Here is a 13213-nt window from a genome sequence, read left to right as displayed (position 1 = left end):
GCCTTTTTTTTTTTTGAGATAGAGTCTTGCTCAGTTGCCCAGGCTTCAGTGAAGTGACACGGTAACAGCTCACTGCAGCCTCGATTTCCTGGGCTCACATGATCCTCCTGCCTCAGTCTCCCTAGTAGCTGGAACCACAGGCACACACCACCATGCCTGGCTTTTTTTTTTTTTTTTTTTTTTTGTAGAAATGGGGTCTATGTTGCTCAGGCTGGTCTCAAACCCCTGGGGCTCAAGCAATCCTCTTGCCTCGGCCTCCCACAGTGCTGATTATAAGCGTGAGCCACTGTGCCCAGTCTGTCCTCTTTATTTCTTTTATTTATTTATTTATTTATTTAGAGACAGTCTCACTCTGTTGCCCAGGCTGGAGTGCAGTGGCATGGTCTTGGCTCACCGCAACCTCCACCTCCCAGGTTCAAGACATTCTCCTGCCTGAGCCTCCCAGGTAGCTGGGATTAGAGGTGCCTGCAACCACCACCCGGCTAATTTTTTGTATTTTCAGTAGAGAAGGGGTTTCACCATGTTGGCCAGACTGGTCTCAAAATCCTGACCTCGTGATCTGCCCATCTTGGCCTCCCAATGTGCTGAGATTACAGGTGTGAGCCACCGCGCCCGGCCAGGCCTCTCCTTTCGTGAGGAGACTCCCCCACCTTGCCCAATGGTTCTTGCACCTCTCTCAGAAGAGACAGCTTCAGTATGCAAGGTTCCCTCCACCTCAGACTAAATTGGAGGTTCCCAAAGAATCAGTCCAACAGCTGGGCCCAGGCCAACTCGACTGAAAAAAAAAAAAAAAAAAAAATCAGCAGACCTTGCCACAAATCCTGTGAGCTCTTAGAAAGTTCAGCTGATAGGGCTCTCTGAACAGCAAAAACCAAATCACTCCCTCTCAGAAAGGAACTGCGTCATCATAGGTGGGTCCAAGAGGATGAGCAGCCTCCGAAGAATAGGCCAAGACTTCCAGGAGAAGCTGAGAACAAGTGGCTTCTGCTAGCACGTGAGCAGCTGTGCCTCCAGCATTCTCCAAGCTGGGCTTGGAGGCTGTGAGGACCCCTGAGAAGCTAAGATATGAGGACTTTTTATATTTGGGCTAGAAGCACCCACCCACTGGAGAGGCATCTCCCAAGTATATTTGACGATGGAAGGGACCAAGAAGTACTCTCAGGGCAGGTCTCCCACATGGTCCCACCATTATCCTGGGCCAGGATCCCATCACAGAAATCCAAGGAAACAAGCTGTGGCTGTGCCATTACCCCCTTACTCCCCCCCGTTAGCCCCTTGCTCCCAGACCTCAAACACAGAGACAAAACCAGAACTCTGCTGCAACGTGTTTATTATGTGCCAAAAAAACTACACCACAGCTTACTCCACACATCTGTAGGAGAGTGCAGTCTTGCCTGCATATACTACAATGAGGTAGAGACTTCACACACAGCTTCACAAAACCCACAGAGTAGCTGGGATATGCAACAATGCAACGTCAGCTCAGCAGGAGGGAGGGGTTATGACACTGGTTCTTTGGCACACAGCTTCCCTAGGAGGGGCAAGTAGTTTTTGTGGGTTTTTTTTGTTTCTTTTTTTTAAAAAAAAAAAAAAGGAAAGAAAGAAATAAGTCAAGTTTTCAAATTCCAGTGGCATTTCAGTCAACTGCAACTGTTATCTCATACATTCCTCAAAGTAAAGATTTAAGGGAAGGGTACTTGCCCCCTCTAAGAGAAAGGGCTCCTGTGAGCCTTCATCTGCCCCCACCGAAAAGCAGCCCTTTTTAGCTCAGTTACAAAAGAAAAAAGTCCTGTGACTTTGTGATTAAAAACTTCTATCAACCCCACCCCCCCACATAAGTGCAACTTAAGGAGGTGCAATAAACCATTTAAAACTATATACAGCAGCCGCTCAAACAACCGTTTATCCGGTCCAGTTTCAAATAAAACAAAAATATTTTTTTTTCTTGGTTGCAAATGCCTTGATTTGCAACTGTGAGAAACAGTGACCAGCAGTCCCCCAGACACAAATTTGCTATAATGTTAAAAGCTGCCAGGAAAGAAAAAATATCTTGTTCCAAACGACTTAAAAACTGTTTTAAGGAGTGTAAAAAGGAACCGGTAAAAACCCTCGAGCGTAAAATATGAAATATGATTTTGGTTTAAATGAAGAGCAAAGTCTCCTTATTGTTTACAGTAAAAAACACCAGCTGAACACTCAGTTTATGCCGTTCAGGTGGGGGTTAAATAAATGGAAAGGCACTGTATGGCAACTGCAAGAATGAAACCAATGAGACCTGCGCATCATCACCATCAGTATTGCAAGGAATGTAAAAAAGCGCTTTTAATAAATAAACCTAGGTGTAGGCATCCGTGTCAATACCTCAATACCTTCTGGACACGTAGTTTTTTTTCTTTTTTTTTTTTTTTTTTTTTTTCCGCTTTTCATCTGCAAAATGAGGAACTAAAATCTGGGAAAACTACAGAGTCGCTTGGAGGATAAGCCAGAGGGTCCTTGCCCTTGCTATATCCCCTAAAAACAAAACCCGACGAAACTCAATGTGCATTAATTAGTGCAGAAACAAAGACAGATTCAGCAAGTGCAAAGGTGACTACAATTTTCCCTTGTCCTCGGGAAGCCAGCTCCCTGGTCGCCAGTGGCAGGGTGGTGCAGGCTGCTTGCCTGACCTGCCAGCTTCGGGCGCCACAGGCCACTGGGCGAGGCCAGCTCCTCTAGCTGGAATCTCGGTTCTTCTGGTTCCGCATCAGGGGGCTGTGGTGGCGCAGGCCCTCCATGCTGTGCCGCCAGTGCCAGCAGCTCCGGCAGAAGTATTTGAAGCAGACCTGGGTTGGGGGAACAAAAAGGAGGATGCCATGCCTGTGTCAGCACCAGACACAGGAGCTGTTGCATGAGCTGCTTGTTCTGTTTGGAGAAGGGGTGGGAGACTCCCGATGGCCTCTGTGGGTTAGAAGAGATGGTCCCTAGGAGCGCTCTCACCCCAACACAGAAGCCTGATTAACTATGGCAAACCCACCGTCCTTGTTACAGGTCCCCTTACTTAAACATGCTGGGCTCGTAGTGTGTGCAGAGACCATGCTAGTTTCTCTTATCCCCTCTAACCATGACAGCTGCTCTCCTATTCCCTTGCCCTTCTCACCTCCTACAGAGTAGTTGTATCACATGGCTGCTAACGTGGAGAATGTATAAAGATACTGACTAAAAATTCTAATGCTAGGCAGCATCCTGCTTTCTTCCCATTAAGTGAGAGGTGACTGGGTTTGTTTCTCAGTCTACTCCCATCTCTTGGTTGCTGTGTGACCTCAGGCAAGCCACTAATCTCTGAGCAATTATCTGACTATGGAGATTATCTGTGAAAGATCCAGATCCATAAAAGCCTGGTAGATAAGGCTGATCAGAAAGATACTTGGTCTCAGGCTTTAGCTAACAATCCAAACTTAACTTCAAACTCTCACTTGAGAGCCTCAGTTTAACCATATTCAGAGACTCCAAATCTGATCAATGGCATCACTGCAAAAAATTTTTAAATAAAATTTAAAAAGCACCCACTAAGCATGGATGGACTGCTGCTGGTGTCCTAAGAGGTCCCAAACTTCCCCTAACACCTGTCAAAGGATGATGCTGACTAGCAGCACTGACACCACTTGGATACTTGTTGGACACATGGAATCTCAGGGTCCGCCCCAAACCCACTGAATCAGAATCTAAGATCCTCAGGTGATGTGTCTGTAATTAAGGTTTGAGAAGCACTGCCAAACACATCCAGATCCACTTTCCATCACCCAGGAACAGTCACTAGAAAGCCACCTCGCTGCTTTCTGCCTGTCGCTGACACCTGTGGGTACAGCCCAGATGCAAATATCAAAGTCGTCCAGAAGTTCAGATGTAAAGGAGGACGAGGCCCTTGAGTAGAGAAAAATCAGCTTAGAAGGCCTCAGGGTTAGGCAGCTGAGCCTGGCTCCCACGTGCTGCTGACCACACCCAGCCAGGCTTCTATCATCTACAAAACCACCTCTCAGCAATAGTGGCATACTGCATAGCAACATCCCAGGCAAGAAAAAGACCAAAGTATAAAGACTCAATTCAACATATTTTCTTAAGAGTTCTGGATAAAGCTATCTAAAGTATGTCTGTCGCTGGTCAGACGTTCAGCAAACATTACTGCTGCCTCCACTATGCTCTCAGACACCACAGGGTACCTCAGAACTCCAACATTCAATGTCATGAACTTGGCATAACATTTTTTTTTTTTTTTTTTTGACACGGAGTCTCACTCTGTCCCAGGCTGAAGTGCAGTGGCGTGATCTCGACTCACTGCAACCTCCGCCTCCTGGGTTCAAGCTATTCGCCTGCCTCAGCCTCCCAAGTAGCTGGGATTACAGGCACATGCCACCACGCCAGGCTCATTTTTGTATTTTTAGTAGAGACAGGGTTTCACCATGTTGGCCAGGCTGGTCCTCCTGATCCGTCCGCCTTGGCATCCCAAAGTGCTGGGATTACAGGTGTGAACCACGACGCCCAGCCAACAATTTTTAATTGAGGGCAGGGACTTCATAGACATCGGACCCACCTGATCTCGACAGAAGAAAGGACCAGGCTGAGAACTGCAGATATGACACAGAGAATCTTCTAGGTAGGGGTCAATCTGAACCTGCACAAAGGCAAAATAAGAAGATGAAGTGGCTCTTCTTACCAGGAGGCTCGATAGGCTATAGAAGAAGGGCACATTATTGGCCACACACAGGAATGCGGGATATTGGAATGCAGGATATTTGCCTGTTTTAAAGGAGGCTTGGAGAGAATTATGGGCCTGAAGTACAGAAAGGGGTTCTAGAGGACAGACTCATACACCATGCAGAGTCAGGCTGGATGCCTCTGGGATTCAGGCAACCACACACCTTAATGCCTGGTCTTCTCAGCAAACTGTACCTCAGCCCTCTATCAATTAGCAATATAGGCAAGTGTTCAGAGGATTCCCGAAAGGTTGGAAAATAGGAAGTCAGGCTACTTAGCAATGCCAAAGAAATACCACAGTGAAGGAAGGCACCCTACACACTGAAGAGGCTCAACAGTCCCAGTTCCCTTCCTCCTGGGCGTACAAAGACCAAGCCCACACCCAAACCTTAACCTCAATGTTAATTCTCAGGAGTTTGGCTCACTTCCCTAAACACACCCAGCACAAACAGCTTCAGGTCTCAGGCCTGCCCTGGGTAGTAACTGCCCAAACCCCTCTCATATACCCCAGAGTAAGGGCATAAACCAGCCAACTCACCTTCTTTGTGAACTTGGTGGTTTTGATCTCCACAAAAGCAGCGGTGACTGCTTTCAGGTAACTCCGTTGGTTATTGAAAGTCACACGACCAGAACCTAGGACAACAGACACAAGCTTCCCTTCTAACCAAATTCTCCCAAATGCTACTTTTTTTTTTTTGAGACAGAGTCTCGCTCTTTCGCCCAGGCTGGTGTGCAGTGGCGCAATCTCTGCTCACTGCAAGCTCTGCCTCCCGGTTTCACGCCACTCTCCTGCCTCAGCCTCAGTCCCCTCAGCTGGGACTACAAGCATCTGCCACCACGCCCAGCTAATTTTTTGTATTTTTAGTAGAGATGGGGTTTCACCGTTAGCCAGCATGGTCTCGATCTCCTGACCTCGTGATCCGCCCGCCTCGGCCTCCCAAAGTGCTGGATTACAGGCGTGAGCCACCGAGTCTGGCCTAATGCTACTCTTTTAAAATGCAGGAAACCCTTTACGATACCAGTGCTGTCCAACAGAAATACAATGTGAGCTACTATGTAACTTTATTTATTTTTTGAGACAGGGTCTCCCTCTGTCACTCAGGCTGGAGTATAACGGCGTGATCTCAGCTCACTGCAACCTCTGCATCCCAGGCTCAAACAATCTCCTGCCTCAGCCTCTCAAGTAGCTGGGACTACAAGCATGAGCCACCATGCCTGGCTAATTTTTGTATTTTTTTTGTAGAGATGGGGTTTCACCATATTGTCCAGGCTGGTCTTGAACTCCTGGACTCAAACGATCTGCCCACCTCAGCCTCCCAAAGTGCCAGGATTATAGGTATAAGCCATCAGGGTCAGCCCTTATGTAACTTTAAATTTTCTAGTAGTCACACTGAAACTGTAAAACAGTGGTGACATTAATTTTTATAATATATTTTATTGGCCGGGCACAGTGGCTCACACCTGTAAACCCAGCGCTTTGGGAGGCCAAAGTGGGTGGATCATGAGGTCAAGAGATGGAGACCATCCTGGCTAACATGGTGAAACCCCATCTCTACTAAAAATACAAAAATTAGCTGAGCGTGGTGGCGCACACCTGTAGTCCCAGCTACTCAGGAGGCTGAGGCAGGAGAATCACTTGAACCCAGGAGGCAGAGGTTGCAGTGAGCTGAGATAGCACCACTGCACTCCAGCACGGCAACAGAGTGAGACTCCATCTCAAAAAAAAAATCTTATTTAACCCTATGTGTTAATAATATTATTTCCAAATGTGACAACAGCTGTGTTTCCAAAACTCAGTGGGGCCACATTTAGCTGGTGGCTGCCATATTCGTGCCATATTTGACAGTGGGGATCATGTTAGCATGAACCATTCAGGAATGGGCGAAGAATTTGCAGATCAAGATAGGAAGGGAAGAGAAGGGACTCCTTCAGTGCAGGTAGAGCATAGGTTAAGGTTAAAGGATTCAGAGTGGAAGCCAAGATGCAGATACAACACTTGTCTGAAGGGGAAGCCAAGCAGTTGAACTGAACCTCTCTCAGCCCTTAGGCACTCTGGAGACCTATTAAGAGAGCTGGAAGAAGCCCCATCCTGCCAAGTGCCTCCTCCGCTCCTGTGGCTTCTGAAGTCCCTGTTCTCAATCTGCTGCACAGCATTGGTGAGTACACGGTGCTCCTTCCTGACCAGATTCAGTGTGGGTGTGAAGACTAAGCATTTGGGGAGGTGGGTTAGCCACATCTTAATCACAGAGGTCAGGCTCTGCTCCACCTCCATACCCCATCATTGACATTTTGCCAGGAATGGTGAATTGACCTCCTTTCTCAGAGGAGCTGATCAAAACCTAGTGGTTAGGCCCACAGACTTCTGAGTTAGGAAAGCACAGGCCACACTCTGTTGCCTGACTCACTCAGAAAATCCTCCTCCAGCCTGACCTGGTCTCTGACCTTAGACAATGCCAGAGCTTTTCAAGAACTTTTAATAAAAGAAACCAGGCAAGTTCAGAGAATTGTAGCCTTTTCATGAAATAGTACCTGTTGTCTGTTCCAAACTGGTTTCGCTGTGAACTCTGAGCTTCCAACAAAGTTCCTACCTCACTCTCACTTCTTATCACCTCCTGTAGTCTCCAATTGCTTTTTCTCCCACTGCGTGGGAGATGGTGGGTAGAGGGCTAGATACAGAAGGGCCAGTACTCGTGACTTGTCTAGAAAAAGATATTATGGTGCTGGTATATGCTGATCTGCAGACCTGGGTCAGGCCTCTCCTCACTCCCATAGGGAAGTATCACAATCTTGGTCTACTCCCAAGGGCCAACCAAGCTTTCGCACACAGAAGTGGGACACTTACCAATGGGATACTTGTGCTTATCTGTGTCAATCCCGGCATACACCACTCCACCAAATAGGTCGTTCAAGATGGCTGCCAGGGCCTCAGCATTTAGCATTCCATGCAGAGCACCGACAAACACCGTCCTGCTGGGGTCAAGCCTCTGAGATGGGCTCCGGACAAAGTTACTGTCGGCTAATACCCAGGGGATCACCTGCACCTGAAAACCACCCAAAGGTGTATCAGCCCTGGCAGAGAGCCACAGAGAGAGAGGTGCTTGCATGGCAAGGTACGTGCTCTGGAGATACTGAAGCTGAGCTAAGGCCCTTACAGGGGTGAAAAGGTGTTGCTGCCCAATCTCAGGCACGCAGGCGTCCAATAAACCACCCTGACTCCACCCCAACTGGAGTTGAATTTTACTGAGTCCATGTGTCCAGAATGGTAGAAGTGGACACAGTACTCACTCATGCTGGAGAGTAAGCAAAAAAGTACCACATGGCCAAACCCAGGAGCCCAGCATTCTATTTCAACCTCCAACTGTGTAGTTCCAACAAAGGGCTGTGGACACTGATGAAGAGCATAATCTGAAGTCCTCAAGAAAAGAAGGACTCACAGAGAAATTAAAGGCTAGGATCCTGAAGGACAGAGGGTTGGGAGTGCTTACGATATTTGTATGAGATGGTTACTGGCCCAACCTAGGCTTCAGAGGGTTTGTGCCAGAGCGGTGGAAATGACTGGCGAGAGGTTGGGTAGAAAGTCACATACAAGATCCCTGGAGTCTTAAAGGGCTGGGGCTGACCATGTCCTTTGCCTCTGAATCTCCTGAACCTGGAACAAAACCTTGTAGAGCAGGTGGAGGAGTCCAGAATGAAGTGACGATCTAAAAATATGTCTTGAAGCAGGAAGAGATCTGAGGCAGAAACCAGCAAGGAGGCAAAAACAGTAGTTTTAAAGGACAGGTGATTAAGACTTGGACAAGGCTTGTGACAACACACAGAGAACAGGCCAAGACCAAAGAGATTCTTCAACAGAAGAGTCTGCAGTACTCAGACGGCATAAGCAGGATGGGCAAGCAAGAAAGAATCAGGCCTGGTAGGTGCTGGGCCTACAACACGGTCTTGGGATGAGAGGGCCTGGCAGAAGTTACGAGAGGGGAGCCAATTTCACTGGGAGATGAAAAAGCCCATTTTGCCCACAAAAGAGTTTGGGATTACAGGACATCCCGAAGAAGGATCCCACAGGAAGGTGGGGCTCAGGTAGGACATGAGGCTAGAAAGGTGAATCTGGGTCTAAAGGTGAGAGAAGCCACAAAAGTGAGTCATTTATCTGAACTAGAAAAGAAGAAGGGAGTCAAAGATTGGCTATATTGGCTATATTGGTGCTGGCGGGGAGAGGAACACAAAGGAAAAAGAAAAGTAGAGAGGAAGGAGAACCGCATCAGCCTATAGCCAGTGAATCAAAGAAAGATTAAATCCCTGTAAGGTGATGAGGAGGGAATGGGAGACAGGATGGTGTCTACAGGGACACCGAGGAAGGGGAAGGGCTCTGTGATATGCATATGGCCATCTCTGGTTGTGAAAGTAGGAGGGGAGGAAAAAGGAGCATGTTAATTAAGTCCTAGAACATACTAAGGTGGGAAGACTACACAAGCTCCACAGAGTAAAGAAGCAGAGAAGGTAGGGAAGCTGTGGGTCACTGTGGGCAGCCAGAGGATGAGCCTGCCCTCTCACTAACGCAGAGCAAGAGCCAGCTTTGTTATATGGATTTATTTTAAATCTAACGCGACCATCCCAATAAAATAGGCATTTCTCCTCTTACCCTATAGATTTTTTTAGAGAAGCTTTAAGGTTCACAGTAAATCTGAGCAGAAAGTACAGGGATTCTCCAAATACTCTCTGCCCCCACACTTGTGTGACTTCCCCACTATCAGGATCCCGCATGAGAGTGGAACATTTTTTTATACTGACACATCATCACCACCCAAAGTCCATGGTTTGCATCAGAGTTCACTCCTGGTGTTTGTTTTACTTTCTATGGGTTTGGACCAAAGTATAATGACATGTATCCACCATATACAGAATAGTTTCACTGCCCTAAAAATCCTCTGTTCTATGTCTCTTCATCCCTTCCTGCTAAACCCCTGGCAACCACTGATCTTTTTTACTAAAATAGGCATTTTAGTTTCCCATTTTATAGAAGAGAAGAGGAAACAAAGTTTCAGAGATATTAAATATCTAGTCCAATGTCACAAAAGTTGTGTGCTCTCGAATCCGATTTTACCACCACACTGATTCCTGAGCTCAAAACTTGCTTTGACAAGTGGTTCTCAAACACTATCCACTAGAACCACCTGGGGATCTTTGTTCAGTTGGAGATTCCTAAATTCCACCCAGAGTGATTCAGTAAGTCTGGGATAAGGTCCAAGACTGTGCAATGAGATCCCCAGGTGAGATAAACTCGTTAGAGACCCATGCTGCCAAGGATACATAAGGCTGATATTAGAAAAGGCGTAGGAAGAGAGAATCTTATGGGGAAAACCCACAAAACTAAATAAAGCCCTGAATAAGAATGAAGAAGTGACCCACAGGTGGGTGTGGGCTAAAGAGGAATTCACCCCCACAGACTGGGAGGTCACAAGGCACAGGAAGGGCAGGACCAGGGAAAAACAGCTATAGGTTTATCAGTTAAGTCCAAGTAGAGAAGTTTTCTGTTCTCAATTTCATTTCTAAGACAAGAGGTTTGAAACCAAAGTGTTGGCTACAAGAAAGAAGAGTAGAATAAAGACAGGGAGACAGTTTGATTACCATGGGCAGGCATGCGCATGTGTGCATGCACACATCCCATTAAGGCCCAAAGGTTGCTTTTTTCTTTTTTTTTTTTTAATGTAATTGAGGGGATACTGCTATTTTATTGTGGAACAAGAAGAGCCTTCTTGCCTCAGCAGGAATACTCCTTGCCTGCAGCCTGCCTATCCACCTACCACAAGAAAATCCAGTGCCTCAATATTCCAAGAACCTCGATCCAGAAAGGACATCATGCTAACTCACCTCCTTGCAGCGCATCCTTCGGCTGGACATCTTGAAATAATATTCACTCAGGCCATCTGGGCTCAGCGGGTCATGAGAGCAAGCCTGAAGCAAGGATCGGACAGACTTCTCTAGTTCGAAGACCAGATACACATACCCTATTCCCAATGAGAGGAAAAATCGCATCAATATCCCTTAGGTGGCCACTCCTCAGCCTTGGCTTTGCAGCAGGGTGTTTCTTCCAAGAAAGAAGGTCTTGTGTATAAGATACATTTTTGTTTTACTCCTGAAAAGTCTTGTTGAGTGGAAGTGTTTGCTATGCAGATGCCCTGGGTTGTGGGCCTCCCTCCCACCCTGGTGAAGGAAAGGACTGGCAAGCTGAGACAGAGGATCCCACCATTACCAAAGCTCTCTATGCAAGAACACAGAGCATGTTCAGGTCAGCAGAGCCAGGCTTTCCTGGGGGCAGGAAGGATGGCAGGTATTGCTTTAAACGCCTACTTAAACCATTAGTTCAGTTCAATGAAGATGGGGCAGGGTGAAAATAGCACCTGCTCCTTTCTACAGGGAAGGGATCTCATTTCAGACCAGTGAGGAATCAGATGCTTGGTCCTCATTCCTGCCAACTCCAAAGGGACTTCAGAATTAGGGCAGGCAACAACGTAACTGGGCAGGACAGGTAGGCAAGGGAAAGCTTTTCAAATGCCTTATTTTGAGAGGAAAGGTGCTGCCTGGGTTCAGGTTTAGAGAGAAGTGTACAAGGAAGGGGTTTCAGAGGCAACTCCCACTGCTGTGTAAGTCTGGACAGATGGAACATTAGCTCAGAAGAAACAGAGGGAAGTGTTAGGTTGAAGAGAAAGTGCTGACAGATGACAGGTCTGTGCCCTGGAGTGCCCACCATGTTACCAACATGCAGCTGTGATATCCCAGCACCCCTAGGTGCAGTTATGTACTAGGGAAGGGAAAAAAAAGCTCCTACCATGTCTTTATTACCTTTAGGCATATTACCTTTGGGAGGACACCGGGGATGCTTGCCATCCTTACCAGGCCACTCCACACTCAAAGAGCCAAAAACACGGAAGGTGTTAACTAATCCAGCTGCAAAGAGACAGAAAAGAATGGCAGAAGCTGAGGAATCATCTTTCCCAGGAAAGACACAAACACAGAATCACCAGCATTCTCCTCCCTGGCTCATCCCCACTGACAAACAACTCAGAAATGAATGCTGATCTCCGGTGTAAGCTCCCAACACAGGAGCACTATGGGGGTCTATGAAATGCACCTCTCCCCTCGGACACTCATGTAATACCCTGAGCTCAGGCAGGGGATTCAGCCCCTGGCCTCAATTCCAAGTTTCATGCTCCTGAAAGACATGCCCCACCCTTCGACTCTTAAAGCAGGTCTTAGAGACAGCTCACCTTCTGTAATATCCCAAGGAACACCTCCTAGAAACACCTTGCAAGAGTAGATGGGGTTCTTATAGTTCCGGGGAGGAAGCTGGCCACTCCAGGTACAGGTGGCTTCATTCACAGCTTTGGTAGATGGCAAAGAGATAAACAGGGGAGGTTAGAGAATCAACAAAGCCACACTCTTCCCTGGGGTGAACCTGTCCAGTAAGAACCTGACTGGCCACAATCCTTGCCCAGATGCCTGAGAGAATATCCATGATTATTCTGAAAAGCAAGAAACCTATGTCTCACCAATCCACTCAGTCAAGTATGATAATCCTACTTTGCTAATTCTGTCCCCACTAAAATTGAAAGGAATACCAAACCAGATGTGTAGGGTAAAAATTTACACCCCATGTTATTTTCAAACATTCAACTAATATGCTAACCACAAAGCAGTTTTATCTTGTTATTGCTTACAGTACTAATTCATAATTACTTGAAAATAAACAGAGCAATACAACATCTTACAGGCTTACTGGTACAAATGAGCCTTCTCCCCAATGTTCAAATGAGAAACATTCTATTCTGTTTCCCTGTCTTGGCTCTGAACTCATGAATCACAGAAGTTAGGACACTGCCAATAAAAACCAGCACTAGCAACCCAGTAAGACAAGAATGTCACAACTGTTCCAAGCCAGACTCATCTTTATCGCACCCAAACAGACAATGGGCCTTCCTTGATGCCAACATGGTAACGTAATGAATCAGTCTTCAATCCTGTCCCCACTGTTTATACCTTTCCAAATCAGAGACTGACCTTAGTGAGGACTAGCTAGTTCTTGCCCCATTTATTTCACCCTCCTCTTTCAGCAAAGAGGCAGACAGCCAATGAAAGGAACTATCATTTTCATTCAGGACAAAGATGTGGAAGGACATTTCCTAAAAGGAATAGGCCCAACATGTTGCTACAGCAAGAAATTGGGCAATGTCAGCAATCTTTTACGACAAAAACAGTATATAATGGTCTCATCCAAAAGCATGGTAATGTCATTTCACAGGAAAACAATGGCACCAGAGAAAGTACAAAAATGGGCTGCCAAAATCATTAGGTGAACAGGGCACAGCACTATCACAGGAGAATGAGATCCAGCCCAACTCTGTGAGCAAACAGACACACTGAAGCCTATGGAAACAAATGGAATGGAGAAACTAACACTAACTTAGTCATCAAATTCAGGACCTCC

General features: G+C 46.7%; 1 protein-coding gene across 12 annotated transcripts in view; it reads right to left on the bottom strand.

Moving 5' to 3' along the window:
• Window positions 1–1313: 1313 nt before the first annotated feature.
• The window catches only part of CPEB1 (cytoplasmic polyadenylation element binding protein 1), a 103987-nt gene continuing 92087 nt past the window's right edge, over window positions 1314–13213 (bottom strand). For 8 of the 12 annotated variants that reach the window (XM_054450967.1, XM_054450966.1, XM_054450963.2 and 5 more), the window contains 7 exons: window positions 11997–12110; window positions 11587–11676; window positions 10600–10736; window positions 7574–7772; window positions 5270–5364; window positions 4568–4648; window positions 1314–2822 (listed from right to left, as the gene is read on the bottom strand). In XM_054450967.1, the coding sequence (XP_054306942.1) occupies window positions 2712–2822; window positions 4568–4648; window positions 5270–5364; window positions 7574–7772; window positions 10600–10736; window positions 11587–11676; window positions 11997–12110 (827 nt within the window). In that variant the 3' untranslated portion in view covers window positions 1314–2711. Of the gene's footprint in view, window positions 2823–4567; window positions 4649–5269; window positions 5365–7573; window positions 7773–10599; window positions 10737–11571; window positions 11677–11996; window positions 12111–13213 lie in introns of all 12 variants that reach the window. The other 4 variants (XM_054450964.1, XM_054450962.2, XM_063652871.1 and 1 more) reach the window with 1 other exon arrangement.

This window comes from Pongo pygmaeus, chromosome 16 (assembly GCF_028885625.2).
Source record: "Pongo pygmaeus isolate AG05252 chromosome 16, NHGRI_mPonPyg2-v2.0_pri, whole genome shotgun sequence".
Lineage (NCBI taxonomy): Eukaryota > Metazoa > Chordata > Mammalia > Primates > Hominidae > Pongo > Pongo pygmaeus.
Note: the sequence above shows the minus strand (reverse complement) of the source record. Positions and strands in the feature narration are given on the sequence as shown.